Source organism: Schistocerca piceifrons, chromosome X, assembly GCF_021461385.2.
Source record: "Schistocerca piceifrons isolate TAMUIC-IGC-003096 chromosome X, iqSchPice1.1, whole genome shotgun sequence".
In the NCBI taxonomy this organism is placed as follows: domain Eukaryota; kingdom Metazoa; phylum Arthropoda; class Insecta; order Orthoptera; family Acrididae; genus Schistocerca; species Schistocerca piceifrons.
Window position 1 is genome coordinate 295,368,970 of NC_060149.1, and position 17,695 is coordinate 295,386,664.

General features: G+C 35.9%; 1 protein-coding gene across 20 annotated transcripts in view; it reads left to right on the forward strand.

Moving 5' to 3' along the window:
• LOC124721411 (twitchin) overlaps positions 1-17,695 on the forward strand; it is a 377,390-nt gene that overhangs the window by 236,511 nt on the left and 123,184 nt on the right. For all 20 annotated transcript variants that reach the window (XM_047246370.1, XM_047246371.1, XM_047246372.1 and 17 more), the window contains 5 exons: positions 240-406; positions 3,776-3,908; positions 10,027-10,207; positions 11,551-11,695; positions 16,496-16,618. In XM_047246370.1, the coding sequence (XP_047102326.1) occupies positions 240-406; positions 3,776-3,908; positions 10,027-10,207; positions 11,551-11,695; positions 16,496-16,618 (749 nt within the window). The remainder of the gene's footprint in view (positions 1-239; positions 407-3,775; positions 3,909-10,026; positions 10,208-11,550; positions 11,696-16,495; positions 16,619-17,695) is intronic.

A 17,695-nucleotide genomic window follows, 5' to 3' on the forward strand; every position in this document is an offset into this window, starting at 1 on the left:
GTATTGTGGGTTATAAAAGTCTGTTTTTCTTTGTTGATATGCTTTAAATATTTTTGTCATTTAAGTAATAATTTTCTAATAATTATATTGTAATTTCTGTATCACCATATTGACCATCCAATGTTTCTGCAGTATTTGTTTTTCATCCCCATTATCTAATAGAAGTTCTGTAAGTATATAAAAACTGTGAATCTTAAAGTAAGGAAATAATATGTATTGTCTTAATATTTGTTTAACAGCATGATGTGGGAAAAAGCTTTAGAGACTGAAAGTCCAACACCACAAGCTGTGATTCATGGTCTAATTGAAGGCAATGAATACCAGTTCCGTGTCATTGCTGTAAATAAAGCAGGTCCTGGTGAACCTGGAGAAGCAAGCAAAAACTTCGTTGCCAAGCCTAGATTCTGTAAGTAATCACAGACAGTATTAACAAAATTTTACTCGAGTGTCATATGACAAGATTTTTTTGCATAGAAAATATTATAGAAATTTACTATTTTTATAATGACCTCCACAGTTCATTGAACTGACTTTGCAGGAAATTTGTGTTAGAGCAAGAGCTGCATCTAATGCATCACACCATAATTACCTTGGTGGGATAACTGATAGCTTAAGAAATGAACAGTGTTATGCCCTGTGTGTGAAACTGTGCACCGACAATGAGTATCATTATATTAAGATTATTCACATATTTTTAGAAGGCAGAGTGATATCTGTTGCATTAGAGACCAATAATTTCCTTAGGGAATACAAATAAATGAACAGTTTAAAGAGGAAAGGTAATGTATCTCTATGTAGCTGAGGTGTTGTGCAATAGACACACATTTAAAAAGATTTAGAGCTTCTAGGTTCATCAGAGATAACAAAAAAAAAAAAAAAAAAAAAATCATACATACTCATAGAGTTAAAATGATCACTATCACAGATTGTCTGGTTTAGAAACATAGTATTATGCTTATCCACACAGACAGTTGCTTCTGGGACACAGGGAGACGTGCTGGCCCTGGATTGAATCTACCTTGTAGGTTAAAGATAGAGACTGGTGTGCTGTCCAGACTGGATGCAATTTTTAGGTGGTTTTTCACACCACTGAGGTGAATTCTGGACTGCTTTCCATGTACTGCCTTGGATACACAATGTGCAAATGCTTTGAAAAATGAGACATATTTGGCCATGCAATTACACTAGATGCAGACAGATGGGATACATGGATTCCTCCCACGGGAGGGCATGGGGGTAGCGGACACAGCTTTAAAATTCCTTTGGGGAGTCTCGATCCCATTGTAATAATGACATATACATGGGTATATTTGGTTCTCCATGAAGCCCTGACCCAGCATTGTCTGGATGAAAGGCGCTGAAAAGGAAGAAAGAAAATATGATCCTTATATGTTCCAGTATCTGTGTGAAAATTAATTTGCCTGCTGCTACTGGTAAACCTTCCTCCGTGTGGATACATTAAATGGGCAGGCCAAGAAAAAAAGAAAAAACAAATTATTTCAATTCCTGAAAGAACTCATTCACTTCAGTTGAAATGTAATTCCTGCAGACTCTCAACTTAAAATTTGGTTTGATTTTGAAGAGTTAAATGGCATGTAAGCATCCATGTATAAGGATTACAACAGAAGCCAGTAGTATTTTATGGACTATAATAAACACTTTTTTCTTCAGAAAATTTCCTCCAAAATTCAGGTGTATCCTTTAATTGAAATTAACAAAAAAATGTCTAGTGTTAGATTTAAAATTTCTGCCATCCCTAAAAATGGACATGCTGTGGGAAATCTGTGTACCTATCTGGCGTCATTGGATTCAGCTGGCAGCAGCAGTGCACCGATGCAACGAACACTGTCGCCCTCCTGCGCCACCATCGCCAACCCAGGACACTGTCTAGCCTATGGTGCATCATTGCAGTTTCTGATGCCAGTGAACTTGAATTGAAAGTGATTAATGTTATCAGTAACAGTAGAATATTTTTGTTAGTAGCTAGTTTTGTAATTGGTTAAAAATAACAGGTATTCATATGATGTGGGCTATAAACTGAAAGTAGTAGCATATGGCTATAGGTTGAAAGTAATAGCATATGCAGAAGTTCATGGGAACAGAGCAGCTGAGCAGTGTTTCAGCCCTACACCAACAGAAAAAACAATTTGTGATTGGTGGGCTAGTAAAGAAGAACTGACAAAAAAGGAAAACTAAATATGCAAATAGAGGATTAAATGCAAAATGGCCAAAACTAGAAGATGACATAATTACTTGGATTCAAGGACATCATCAAAATGGCCTTGTAAATAATACAAAAATGATTAAAATACCAGCTCATAAGCTTGCACTACAATGGGGCTTAAGAGACTTAAAGGGTGGAGTTGATTGGTATTATTGGTTTATGAAGCATCATCGACTTAGCATGCGAACCAAAACCAAAATATTTCAGAAAATGCCAGAAAAGTATGAAGTGAAAATATTATCTTTTCATTGCTTTATTATTCAACATCAAAAGATCAGTGTGGAACTACCCAAATGGTGAATATGGATGAAACTCCTCTGACATCTGATGTGCTGAGTAACAGACCCGCTGCCATAAAAGGTGCTAAACTGTAACTATAAAAACAAGTGGACATGAAAGAATGCACTGTACTGTTGACCTTCCATGTTGTGCTGATGGTAGTAAACTTAATCCAATGATCATTTTCAAGCGCAAAACAATTCCAAAAACTTCTGAAATACCGCTGGGTGCTGTTGTTCACATACATGACAAAGACTGGATGGATGAGGCTAGAATGAAATTATCTATTAGCAGAGTGTGGAAGAGGAGGAAAGGTGCTTTATTGAAGAAGAGTTCTCTTCTTGTGCTAGATCAGTTTGTAATCATTTGAAAAGTTCTGTAAATGAGAATTGAGACAGGGAAATACAAACGTTGCTGTTATTCTGGAAAGAATTACTTCACAATTGCAACCTCTTGATGTGTCAACCAATGAACCATTTGAAGTGTGTATCAGAGAAAAATGGAACAAATGGATGATGGATGAAACCCAACATGAATTCATGCGAAAGGGAGGTTTGAAATGACCTAAAATCAAACAAGTGTGTCGGTGGATAAAACAGCCATGGTCTAGGATGACAGAAGACATTATGGTTAAATCTATCAAGAAGTGCGGCATAAGTAATGCTCTTGATACAAAGAGGACAATGATGACAAAGAGAAAGAAGAAGAAGAAAGTTCAGATGATGATTTTAAGGGATTTTGAAGGTCAGTTCAGTTTTATAAACCAAGATTTTATTATTATTTTTTTTTAACCTGGCTTTGCAATCTAATAATAAAAATGGTAGAAATGTTATTTTTTTAAATTGCTTAAAAATTAAGGTGTGTCTTATAGTCCATAAAATATGGTATATGTGCTGTTGGCTGCCATTTTCAAATATTCTGATTTATTAATGCCTCAGTGTGTTGATAGTTCCTCTCTGCTTCTCTAGTGCAAGTTCACAAGGAGGTGATAAACACTATTGGGCATTTGAATGCTTCACGTGTGGTATAACTTGGCAATTTTTTATAATGTTGTGAAAATGTAGTATGATTTATCCATTACAGCAAGCCTGACATTATTGTCTCTATATCCAGCTTTGTTCATTCACCAAGACACTCATTCTTAGTGAAAAGTGTTATATCATTAAAAGAGCGTTTTCCCAATACTTTCCAGCATTGTGTTGTCCAACTGCTGTTTCATAGTGCTAATATTATTGCTGTCACAGTATACTGAAAGTAATTCCTGTTTTACAGTGGCACCAAGGATAGACAGGAGAAATTTGCGTGATGTGACATTATCTGCAGGATCGACACTGAAGTTTGATGTCAACATTATTGGAGAACCCCCACCAAATGTGGAGTGGCGGTATGGCAGCATTCCGTTGAAGTAAGTGGATTTCATTTCTGTTATCAGTTTGTCACTTCTCTTCTTTGTATTGTGGTCATGCGTGATGAGCACATGGCTAAACATTTGGATGAAGACCATGTCATCAGTTGTTGAATTGCTGATAGTGCTTTCCTTTAAAAAGTCATTGGTCACTTATGGCAAAAGTAGTTCTATGTTCATGAAACTTGTAAATGATAAAATCTAATCCACATTTCATGTAAGAGTACACCTTCCACACAGTGGAAGTACCTGGGTTATTGACCAAAGTAATAATGCTGAAAGATTGGCAGTATGTTTATGTCTTCTTAACTGATGTACAACTATCTTAAATTTTTAAAATGACTGTAGCCATTGTTACTGTGACTACTGAGGTTGTTCTGTCTCATTAAATCTGTCTTGTGTAAGATGCTTCATAACTTATTCCTAGATTGGCAATGTTGGGCATAATAAATCTTCATCTGTGCCCTAATTTTGTTATTCTAGACAGAAAAGTATGATAGAAGTGAACAGTTCATAAAGCATAAGTATCTTTCAACTTAACAGTGGATTACTATATGTAATCTTGTTGGTAGTGGTATGTTCTTGTCTTCTCCCACTCTAAGAACCAGATGATGTAAGTAGTTTTGGAGGCATCTATAGCTCAAAATGATATCCAAACTGCAGCACACCTTCATGGTTTTCATACACATAAAATGTTTTTAAAAGTAAAATACAAGTTACTTGAGAAAAATTTTGGGCTAACAAGCTCCCAGGCCCTAGTCTTTCAACTTGTAATCTGATGCATATGCACTGGGCCACCAGAGCACTCAGAAAGATATTTGCAACTTTATCTTGTACCTGTTGGGATACATTTTCGTATATGGCTCATTTTTTTATCCAGTACTGAGTGTTTTCAAAGCACCATTAATGTTAGAGGAAAACTTTACCATGCGTACTGGGAGAGGTTTCTTCAGATTATGTGCTTGATACCTTTCTTAGGATCATTTATGTCCGGCATGTTTGTGATATTTATAACAATAATGCACCAGTAACAGCAGTAAAGGAGGCTGGCCCCATAGCAAAGTGATAGGTCAATTTAATTTAAAAATTGAGCAATTATAACAGAAGTAGCAAAATGCTAAATGGATAAAGAGCACTCTCTTAAGAGAAATTAATGCATATTAAAAGTGAATCTGGAGAGAAAAAGTGCCTTATACATGCATATGTCAGTGAAATGAGTCTATCCCAATTATGATAAATGTTTCACAACACAACCTTGTTTGATATTGGTTTCTCATACAAAGAACAAGTTAGTGTGACAAAGCCTCTGTATTAAATTACATTATTATTTACTGTAGCCTTAGCCATGGTAGTTGCAAATGTGGCTTAGGCTTGGTGTTTGGTGTTTATAAATGTTACCATAACTCACTAGGATCATATTGTAATATAAGGAAACTTTATGGAGAAAGATATGCATAATTAATTTTTCAGTGTTATGAGAACATTTAGTGATTAATTCATTTTGTGTGTGTAATCTTGACGAAAAAATATTATATAAAGACATTGCTTGGATAGGTAGCAATGAAGTGCTAATTACAAAGAACACACTGAAATCTGTATACAAATTCTCTCGTCCTATGAGCTTCCAAATATGTACTTACTATCTGTGGACTATACAGAGTCGTCAGAAACATTCTGAAAAGCTTGAAAGGGTGTTGCAGGGGATTTTGTGCTGAGGAATAATTGTGGAACATTTTTTCAAAATTTGATAAATGGAACATGTACAGTTTTTCATAAAATGAAATTTTCTCTTTCACCTGGATAAATATGTAGGAGCATTTGAATTTTTACATGACTATTAGGTATCACTGACAGTAAAGCATTGTAATGAAATATATTAAAATGTAATTTTTATAACAGTATATTAAGGTGTGATTTTTCCAGTGTTTGTCAAAAGTAGATAGATGCTTACAATTATTGCTGGTATTAATTATGTTGCTTTCTTTAATTCCATGTACTTTTTTCCACAACTAATTTTTTTATATGCTTTAGTGTTTATTATATTCCTACACTGTTGTAAAATGCATATTTTTGCACATATTATTATACATAGCCATTTTTTAAATCTAAAGTTATTGACTTTATTGAGAATTCAAACAATAATAATAGAAGTACAGTTGCATAATACAATAATAGCAAAGATAACTATTTTAACATATTTGTTTAGCTTATATCATTATCATCAATATTACATGAAGTATGAAATGAATAACACAAAAAATATTGCATGTTACAATCACATTGTTATTGTCAAGTTTTCCCTCTTACATCTATACATTATTCATCTAGGACACCTTTGTAAAATTCTTTTGCATCAAATGTAATTTCAAAATACTTTATCAGGGCATACACATCTTTCTCCTTTTCTTTGCGTCTCATATTTTGTTTTTTTAGAAGGTTGGATGTCAGTATTGTTGGATGGCATGGTTTCTTTCATCTCAGGATGTCATCTTGTACAGGGTCTCCAGAGTATGAATTGCTTACTGACACACTAACAATTTTCTTTGCTTTCATGTATGAAATGATATGCTGGCTGTTTATTTTGTGTGGTAACTTGGATTTTAGTACCTTCTGCACACTATCATTTAGAGTTTTAACTGCCCAGTCTGTGTTTAGAACTTTGAGAGTACCATTCTCTTCAATAAATATCATAGTTTTCTTTAGGAGACAAGGTACTTCCTTTTTTTCTGCAAGACTGGGGTTCTACCATACACTAGGTCTGGAGGCATGTCGCTATGGCCATGAACAGTGAGAAGTGATGAATATTATTTAATTTTGTGCTCTTGTCCAAGAACACAATAAGCATTGCCATCATACAACTGTTTTTATTTTGGCTGCTGCAAGAATCTGAAAATAGATGTATAACAGGTGCAATCATTTGGTGATTTTTTATCTAAGTCAAAAAGAAAGTCTAGCAAAGCTGAAGCAACTTGATTGCATCTTCTTGAAGATTCTGTCTCCAACTAGGTGTAAAACACGAAGCTTTTTTCTTTTTTTGCTCCTTAGTACAGATCATAATGCACAGATTGCATCAACATACTCGTCTAGTGTAAAAAACCTCACTGACTGGTAGTTTTGGAATGGATTGGTTTTGCTACAGGTCAAAGCAAATCGTAATGACTGTTGGATTATCTTCCTTCATTGTATCATAAAACCTCTTTGCATGAGTTTTATGTAACCTGTAGCTGGTTCATAGTTCATTGTTCTTTTGCCGACATGTTTCTGCTTTTATTTACATTAAACCAACCTTACAAGTGGAGGAGGTATCAGTATGAGGTGTCCTGAATGATAGATTGAAATGTTTGTAAAATATAAGCTTGTACTTTGATAAGGAACATTGTTCAGTCCTAAATTTTTCCTTTCTTCACAGGATCTCTTGAACATTGTATTGACTGTAAGACCTGAAGACAAATGACCTCTCGAAGGGTTTCCCCTTCCATGATGGCTCTCTCTGCAATTCTTAGTGGCAACAGTTACCTCCTTATGTCCCTTTCCTGTTCTGTAACCTCACCTTCTTTGCTTTGGTGACCTTCCTATTTCATGGAACAAGCTTGCTAAATAGTATAACTTATACTTTGACATTTCAGATACTTCCTGGAAAGTTGCAGCACAAACAGGCACCACTTCATAATTCCTTTTCCTAATGGTATACTTCACTGTCACTGTTTTCTTCCTTTTTGCATTCTGGGGGTCCACTTCTCTGAGCTAGGGTGAAAATATGTAACGAAATTTTACAAGAAAATTGTCTTGATCCATTTTATGTAATGATGTCATGTGATGATGAAAGTGGGAAATATCTTTGTTGCAGAGTGCAGCTGCTTTGCATTCTTTCATTTCTTTAGCTTTTTAAGGTGAAATCTCTAGTCCATGGTTGCATTTAACGATAGGTTCCTTTTAACACTTTTTGGTTTGCGTGTCAGGTCAATGAAAGCTCTTCTTGAATCAAGATTTTCTTCCATTGGAACATTCTTTGACCTGTATGCCATTTTTAGAATTGTGAGACTCATAATCCATTCTGCTTCCTCATGCAATACTTTTTTGTAGACGTACACATGAGCATCAAGTTAATACTAGTCTAAAAGTAAGCTGCATTTGTTTGTATGACAGTAAAGTCTGGTTGCAACACTATTCTCACCAATAAGTATTGTTACAACAATGAGTAACATTGCTTAAAGCAACCAATATACTCCATTATTGTTAACTGCTTGCTACAGAAAGAGAGTCGAGACAGTAGAGACTTACGCTGTAACTGTGAGAATACACGTATCGAGTTTTGCTAAAACCTTGTGGAACTATACACAGTAGTAGTCGACTTTTGCTAAGACTTGGTTCATGAGTTTGAAGTGAAAGATCAACATTATGCCATCACAATGCCTAATTTTTTGCATATACAGAGTTTTGAAAAAATGCTCCTCAGTCAGTAAGAAAAAAATTCAACGTGTTGCACCATTTCTGAGTTATGTAGCATTAAAGTGAACCAGTCATCATGCATTCAAACTCAAGGAACCTGCGAGAGACAATGTCACCAAACTTGTTCTTCGCCAAGCTTGCATATACCATTTCCAGAAAGGCACGTTTTTAGTGGTAATGAGCATTCAAACAAGACGTCTGTGCATTACTGGATTTTTATGTCTTTGCGTTACCATGCTGCATTTTAGTGCATGCTAGTGCTTGAATTTGTGTATGCAACAACCTGATTTGCTAGCTTCAGTACTAAATAATGTGGAAATGGTGCAACATATCAAATTTTTTCTTAACAAATATCTCTCAGTGCAATCTCCCCTGCAACACCCTTACAAGCTTTTCAGAACATTGAAATATGCTTTAGGAATTGGGTATGATAATGAATACTTAATAATAACTTAGGTCTGATAAATTTTTTATTGAAACTATTATATGTTAAGGAGCTACATCTGATTTGCAAAACTGTGATAAGTGTTCTGTTTTATTTCTTTCAACGTTAACTACTGTATCATTGGTTCAGAATAAATATTACACACTTGCAACACAGACAGCCTTTTTATCCAGTACTGGAAGTTTTATAACTGTTGTCTGTCATCATTGTTATCATCTGACATAATTATTTGTTTTGTGTATGCAAGTCTTTTAATGGTTCAGTTGCAGGACTTGGAAGACTGTCTGCTTTTGGCACACCTAATCCTTGACATTAGATATATTTTATTTTGAAGCATGGTTCACTGTGTTGTATTAATCAAATGAAAATAAAAACAAGGAATGTGATAAATCTACTGCTGGTATCAATAGGAATCTTGTGCAGAGGCTAAGTAGTCAATAAGGAACAAATTACTAAACACTTCAATACCCATGCATAGCAGCTGGGTATTAAATCATCATTCTTGTATAATGTGGTGAAATATGAATGATGCAGATATTTACCATCAATAAATTTCAATGAATGAAACCGTTGTTCAATAACATCATCACAAGCCAGTTTAAATTTGGACTATTGAACTAATTTCAATAAAAAGTATTTCATTAAACTGTTAAGTTGCTTTCCTATAATCCATAACCTTATACTAGTCTTGTCTGAATATTAATAAAACTGTAATAATTTCTTCAGTATATGTGTTTCGTAGCTGCTCTAATGATATATTAGTAGACACAGCATTCTAAGTCTAATAATATTTGTATCTACTAAGTAAGAGTGTGACTGGAGACTTTGTGTCAGTACCTGTAGCCCAACAGCAGCCAGTATCAAGGAGCCACTAGAGCTGCTTCTGTGATGTAGTGGCTAGTGTTGTTGGCTATTATCATGGAGGTTCCAGTTTTGATTCCTGGTAACTACCTCAGATTTTTCTGGTATGGAAATATATGTATGGAGCAGGATGTGCACAACCTCATAAGCCCAAATGAGAAGCTGTTGGATACAAATATAATGAAATTGTCATGTGGTCCACAAAGTGGCATCAAATGGCTTGCAACATACTGGGAGTCATAGGATTCATCATCCTCAATCCCCCCAATTTTCCCCTGCCTGTATTCGCTTTCACTTTAGGTCTTCAAATTTGTAGTTGCAATTGGTGATAGTGAAAAAAGTGAAATTGTAATTTTTTTTTAGGTCATCCAAGACAGTGCAAGTTGATAATGTGGATTATAACAGCAAGCTTGTAATCCGTCCTGTACACCGTGGTGATTCTGGTGAATATACAATAACAGCCACAAATACATCTGGAAAGGATTCGGTGACTGTGAATGTGACTGTCACTGACAAACCAACTGCTCCAGAAGGACCACTTCAGGTAAGAGCTCCCCAAAATGGATATCAATACTGTATTTTTGTACATGGTTCAGTTATGATACAAAATATATATTTTTACAATGAATGAAGCAGATTAGATTAGATTAGATTAATACTTGTTCCATAGATCATGAATACGACACTTCATAATGATGTGGAACGTGTCAGATTAATAAAAGATGTCTGTACAAGATATTACATTACACAAAATATTGCATGACACTAATGTTTAAGTTGTTGTAGTAGTTTTCTTTCCTCCCTTAATTTATATCTAAAAATTCAGCCAATGAGTAGGAGTTGTCATCTAGAAATTCTTTTAATTTATTTTTAAAAGTTAGTTGGCTATCTCTCAGGCTTTTGATGCTGTTTGGTAGGTGACCAAAGACTTTTGTTGCAGCATAATTTACCCCTTTCTGTGCCAAAGTCAGATTTAACCCTGCATAGTGAAGATCATCCTTTCTCCTGGTGTTATAGCTATGCACACTGCTATTACTTTTGAACTGGGTTGGATTATTAACAACAAATTTCATAAGTGAATATATATACTGTGAAGTTACTGTGAGGATCCCTAGATCCTTAAATAGATGTCTGCAGGATGACCGTGGGTGGGCTCCAGCAATTATTCTGATTACACGTTTTTGAGCAATGAATACTTTTCTACTTAACAATGAATTACCCCATAATATGATGCCATACGAAAGCAGTGAATGAAAGTAGGCATAGTTAGCTAATTTACTGAGATTCTTATCACCAAAATTTGCAATAACCCTAATAGCATACGTAGCTGAACTCAGACGTTTCAGCAGACCATCAACGTGTTGCTTCCAGTTTAACCTCTCATCAATGGACACACCTAAAAATTTTGAAAATTCTACCTTTGCTACAGACTTCTGTTCAAAGTCTATATTTATTACTGGAGTTGTGCCATTTACTGTATGGAATTGTATATACTGTGTTTTATAAAAATTTAAAGAGAGTCTGTTTGCTGAGAACCACTTAATAATTTTGTGAAAAACATCATTTACAATCACACCACTTAGTTCTTGGTTTTTGGATGAAATGAATACTGCACTTCTGTTGACTCCAACAACTAAAAACTAATGATACTAAGTTGTCATTGGCAAGTAAATCTTTGACACTTTATCATTAGTGCTAATTTAAAAATCTCTTACATGCTCTCCACATGTTGTCACCTGGGAATACACTAATACAACTGTAATACCCAACTCCTTGTTTTTGTGCCTGTCTGCTGTCCAGTGTTATGTCTTGATGTTTTTTCTCAGGTCATCTTTGTGTTCCACCAGGTTTTTCCATCATCCAGTTAATTCCTTTTTTACACTTTAGGTATCTGATGTCCACAAGGAAGGATGTAAACTCAAATGGAAGCGACCAAAGGATGATGGAGGTACTCCAATCGAGTATTACCAAGTTGAAAAGATGGATCCAGAGACAGGCTGTTGGGTACCTTGTGGAAGATCCAATGAACCAGGTTAATATAACTGATTAGTGTTTGTGAATGTCTAGTCTCATGAGTAAATGTTATACTAAGATATATGGGAAAATGGGGAAAATGTGTTAAATATGCTACCATTGACTTAGTTATAAAAATTTTACTTAAGCTTCTTCAGTTGTGATGTTACAGTCCCTTCTCCTTCAAGCTATCCAAATTCACAGGATTTAGCTGTCATTGTTGGTCTCTTTTTAGAAAACATGAGATAACATTATTTGAAGTTGTTTTCATAAATTTATTATGATATAGACTTGGGGATAAGATGCTAAAAATTGGCATCTGAGAAACCATATTTGTATGGTAAATAGTATGAGGTATCTGTGAGGGAGGAAGACAGCTACTGGCTACTAGCTAAGTTTTGAATTTTACATTATTGAAAAAGATGTATCATTGTCAGATGTTTATACTCCATGAATTATCTAGTCTTCATAATGAAGGATGGTTGTCTTGTTCCATGGTATTGTTAAATTTATCATATTCAGTATTATATTTACACTCATGAGTAATTATATTATCATTTAATTGCTATGGCGAAGAAAAAGTGCTTCTGCCAGGTAGGTGAATGGAATAGTCTGACCTGTCACTTGATGGGGAATTCATCAGGCCTTGTACTGTCTGACAGCATGGTAATCAAAGCGTGTAACATCAGTGCATTCGATCATATCCCAATTGCAGCTGGTGGCACATGGAATGCTTCACATCTGAGATCATTCAAGCACTGGACTTTCAAAGGGGTACCTGAAGATCATGGATTAAGGGAAAGCATCATCACTGGAATCAATTGCTATGGATGTTGATGGCAAGGGCTGCCATTGACTATTTCAGATTGTAACACTATACAGATTAGATATGACACACTGCAGCAAATCATTCACCAGTTAAAGCTGCAAAACAATGATTATTCAGCAGCCATGCTATACATGATGACCCCCTCATTAGAGGGGTGCATGATCCAATGCCACACACAAGTTGATGTACTCACCAGACATCACATGGTACTGAAATTAGCATCGACTTAGTAACATTGCCATTGGATCCTCAGAGTAAGGGAAAAGGTCAAGTGGATTGATGAGTCACTATATATGCTGATATACACCATTGGCAGGATAAAAGCATATTGAAGACCTCTCATGTGAAAGCTATGTACATGAGATGGATTTATACCTCTTACGTGTCTGCTGTTGTCTCTCATTCGAAGAAAATACAGCAATATACTATATGATCACATGTATTGACTTGTTTGCCTTTGAGACACCACAAAACAGATCGTCGCTCTGTCACTGCTGAATTGTATCAGAATGGTTCAAGGAGTACTGTACAGACATTAGGCTGCCATCACTCATGAGTAATTATGTTATCATTTAATTGCTGTAGTAAAGAAAAAGTGCTTCTGCCAGGGAGGTGAATGGAATAGTTTGGGCTGTCGCTTGATGGGGAAGTCACTTATGTTATTGTTTAATTGCTATTCCTATTGAGGATATTTGGGATATCATAAATGAGCGGTGAGCAATTAGTCCTTGGCTCTGGACAGTGATTGAGTACTAGCAGCAACTGCCTTGCGGTCGTTAGTCCCTGTATTCTCCATAATACTCCCTACTCATCCAGGATTATTTGGTGCTAAGAGGTCAAGTTTGCTTTTGCAACCATTTATGCTTTGAGTGTGCTCATGATCTTAATTGTGCAAAATAATTTTCTGAGAAAGCATTCAGTACAATTTCAGATGACATTTTATGCCTGCTGCCGGCTTTAAATGTATAATTTTTCCAGCATATTGAGGGTTTATTGAACTCACCACTGACTATAATTGTATGAGTATATATGTATAATTGAATTGAGACTCAAGTTTTCCTTGAACAGTTCAGAAAATATATTTTCAGAGTCGGAGGGTTGGTAAAACGATCCAATTAATAGTTTAGTCCGATTGTCAAGTGTAGCGTCTACACATACTATTTTGCAGGAACTATCTATCTCAATTTCACTACAAGGTAAACTATTTCTGACAGCAATCCACCACCAGCTGTATTTAATCTATCCTTTCTGAACACTGTTAGATCCTTTGAAAAAATTTTCACTGACCTTATTTCCAGCTTTAGCCAGCTTTCTGTACCTATAACTATTTGAGCTTCAATGCTTTCTATTAGCACTTGGAGCTCTGATTCTTTTTCATCACAGCTACAACAATTTACAACTATAAGACCGATCATTTTTACAACTACATTAATCTGTTTTAGCTGCCCTCTTTTAGACGGATAAGCTTTCTGTGGTTTCCCGAGACCCTCTAACCTAAAGGACTTCCCAGTCCCTTCCAGACAGCCCCCACTACCTGTGTAGCCACTTCCTGTGTGTAGTGGACTCCTGACCTATTAAGTGGAACCAGGAAACCCACCATCCGGTGGCACTAAAGGAATCTGCAGCCTACACGGACACAGAACAGCTTGTGCCTCTGATTCAGACCCTCCACTTGGCTCTGCACTAAACGACCACAGTCTGTTCTATTGATGATGCTGCAGACGGTGAGCTCCACCTTAATCTCGCAAGCAAGACTGGCAGTCTTCACCATTTCAGCTAGCTGCTCAAAACCAGAGAGAATCTCCTCCGATCCAAAGTGACACACATCATTATTACCAACATGAGCCACCACCTGCAGTTGGCTGTACCCTGTACTCTTCATGGCATCTGGAAGCACCCTTTCCACATCTAGAATGACTCCCCCCGGTATGCACATGGACTGCACACTGGCTTCCTTCACCTCATTGGCAGCCATGTTCTAAGGGGCTGCATTACATGCCTAATGTTGGATCTCCCAACTACCAGCAAACCCACCCTCTGTGAATGCCCAGACCTTGTGGACTGAGAATCTTCCTCTGGAACAGGGTAGATGACTGTATCCAGCTTAGAGACTTCGTCAGCTGCATATAACGCTTGAAACTTGTTCATCAAAGGAACCAGGGAGGCCATACAATCAGCCCCTTGGAAAGTCTTTCGCTGCCTGCCAGACTTTGGAATGATCTCCCACTTGACCACAGGTAAGAGGTCCACCTCAGTGCAGGCAGTAGCCTGGGCAGCCACAGCAGTGCACCACTTTGGGGACACATGGGATGTGCTCAGCATCCCTTGCATCCCTGTGACCAACCCCCCACAGTGGTGCCTCTTGACAGCAGCCTCAAACTGTCTGATGGGAGCTAACATGGCCTGGATCTTTGAGCAAAGGGTCACCAACTCGGCTCGCATCTGTATAAAGCAATCTCAGTTCCTTTCCATTACTGAAGTCACTTCTGTTTGAAGCTCGTAAAAATATTTAACAAACAAATGGTGTACTTGGCTTATTAGCAGCAGGAATTTGAGGTGCTCTCTCACTGACGGTCTAACTAACACTATGCTACACTAACTGAAACAAACAGTAGCCTGTACGATACGAGGGTCAATAACAATGGTGGTATTGTATGCTACATTATTATTAAAAGAAAAAGTTGTGCCTAGTAAGCACTCGAACATGCAAGAAATTACAAAAATAAACTAGTAACTACACAGGTATCTGTAAATAAGTCGCTTTTGTTGGAAGCTCATAAAAATATATAACAAACAAATGGTGTACTTGCCTTTTTAGGCAGGAACTCGAGGTGCTCTCTCACTGACCATCTATCCAACACTGAGCTACACTAACTAAAACAAACAAAAGCCTGTATGATACAAGGTTCGATACAAGGGTCAATAACAACAACGGTACTGTATGCTACACTGTTATTAGAATAAAAGGTTGTGGTTAGTAAGCACTCAAACACACAAAAAATTACAATAATAAACTAGTAACTACACATTCATCTGTGAATAAGTCGCTTCTGTTGGAAGCTCATAAAAATATATAACAAACGAATGGTGTACTTGCCTTATTAGCAGCAGGAACTCAAGGTGCTCTCTCACTGACGGTCTATTCAACATACATTACAAAAATGAAAAAAAGAAGCTTAGCAGTACTAATGATGTGCACATTTACAGTTCACTTCAACAGAGTATCACACCAGAAACAGTTGATTAATTCTGAAACATTTGGTACATGAGAGAACATGACGAAACAAAGGAGCATATAGTATATGTACTAACACTTGTAAGAATTTACAAGAGTTAGGTTGACATCAAGCAAGGGGTGGGCTGTGGTGAAGGGTGGGTGAGGGGTGTAGATTTAAAATTCCTTTGGGAGCAGTGACCCCATTATAATTATAGCCTATAAAAGTGGATGATTGGTGCTCCACAAAATTGGAGAAGGACAATACCAATCACTACCTAGTGTTGGCTGGATAAGGGGCACTAGACAGGAATGATGAAATTTTTACTCATTGATGGACTAAATTCTTACTCAAGAAGAATTAGAAACCCTATTTGTCTGATGTTCAGCAATACTAAAAAATCTAATCCCATATACAATAGTGAAAACCTACCTGGAATGATTTGGATTGTTGAATAGGAAAGTTAATTTTTGTCTTTTGTTTGTTAGCAATACAGCTAGATTTTCAGTTTGAGTGAAGTTATGGCTGCTTCAGAGATAATGGTCAAATGTTACTTTCTTTTATTTTATATATATTAATGCTATATGCTGTATCTGTGAAATAATTATTATGTTGATATAAGTTGATCTAAATACCATTAGCAAACTAAAACTTGTGATTAAAAGTTTTACTTCAAAGGACAAGGACTACAACCTCTTGAAAACCTCACAAGCATTATAATTCATCGTTATTACTATTCACAATTGATTTTAAAATTGTCATTTTACATTTGTAGCTATGGAGGTTACTGGATTAACACCTGGGAAAGAATATAAATTCCGTGTAGCTGCTGTGAATTCAGAAGGTGAATCAGAACCATTGGTAGCTACAGAGACCATTGTGGCTAAAAATCCATTTGGTAAGTATTTGCATTAATACTAGCTCATTGAAAATATATTGTTATTTTTAATTAATCATAACAGCCTTCATATTTTTCCAATGATTAAGTATATTGCCTTTATACTCTTAATTTTTCTCAAAATGAAAGGAGCTAAAAAGACACTAACATATGTGAGAGTTGCAACACTGAGAAATACACTTGTGTTAAGATACATAATAAAACCCATATGATCATACTATCACATATATATTTCTTTTAAAGCTGATTCATTCACTCAGTTAGCTGTATCATTGATCTTTGTGGTCATCCAAGAAAAGCATTGCTGGCTCTACATGTACACCACATCTCTGAAATTTTAATCACTTTATCACTGGTATTTTGTTCTCTATTCACTCCTAGTTTGGTTTCATTTTGCCTGTATATTTTTTTATTTATTTATTTCTTTTTTTTATTTTTCAGTATTGATTAACACTATTTTTTAAGTTGTTGATATAAAGTGTTAAATTTAATTCTCTGTTCCTATTTGTTCATGATTATATAGCTTCTGGATTATTTACAAGCAGGTTTGTCATATTAAACTGAGGTAATTTGTTCCAGTAAGCTGTATTCAGTATTTTCCTCTATATGCTGTATTATGCCACCTGTTTAAATGGAATCAGAATGTTTAGCTTGATAGTATTACAGAAACTTCAAAGAAACATGCACCATCACAAACAAGGTTTGATATGGTTAAAGTGGTGAAGGCTGCCTTTCTTTTAAATAACTGAAAACACGACTCACACTAACTTCAGTAGAAATTTACTTTGGCTACTGACAATCAGTTTTTTGTTATTATTATTATTATTATTATTATTAGATTTATTTGTCCTTGCATCATTATGTTTAATAGTATGGTACAAGTCACCTGATGAAGAAGCAATGGAGAAATGTTTGTACATAAAACACACGTCTCTGGTAGATGTGTAGATTAATCATATTACGTATGTTATTATCTCCCAGCAGCACAATAATGTGTGTGCCATCTCCCTCTCCCTCCTTGCCTTGGAATGGGAATATTGATTTGCTATTTAGGAGCCGTGGAATGTTTATTAAATA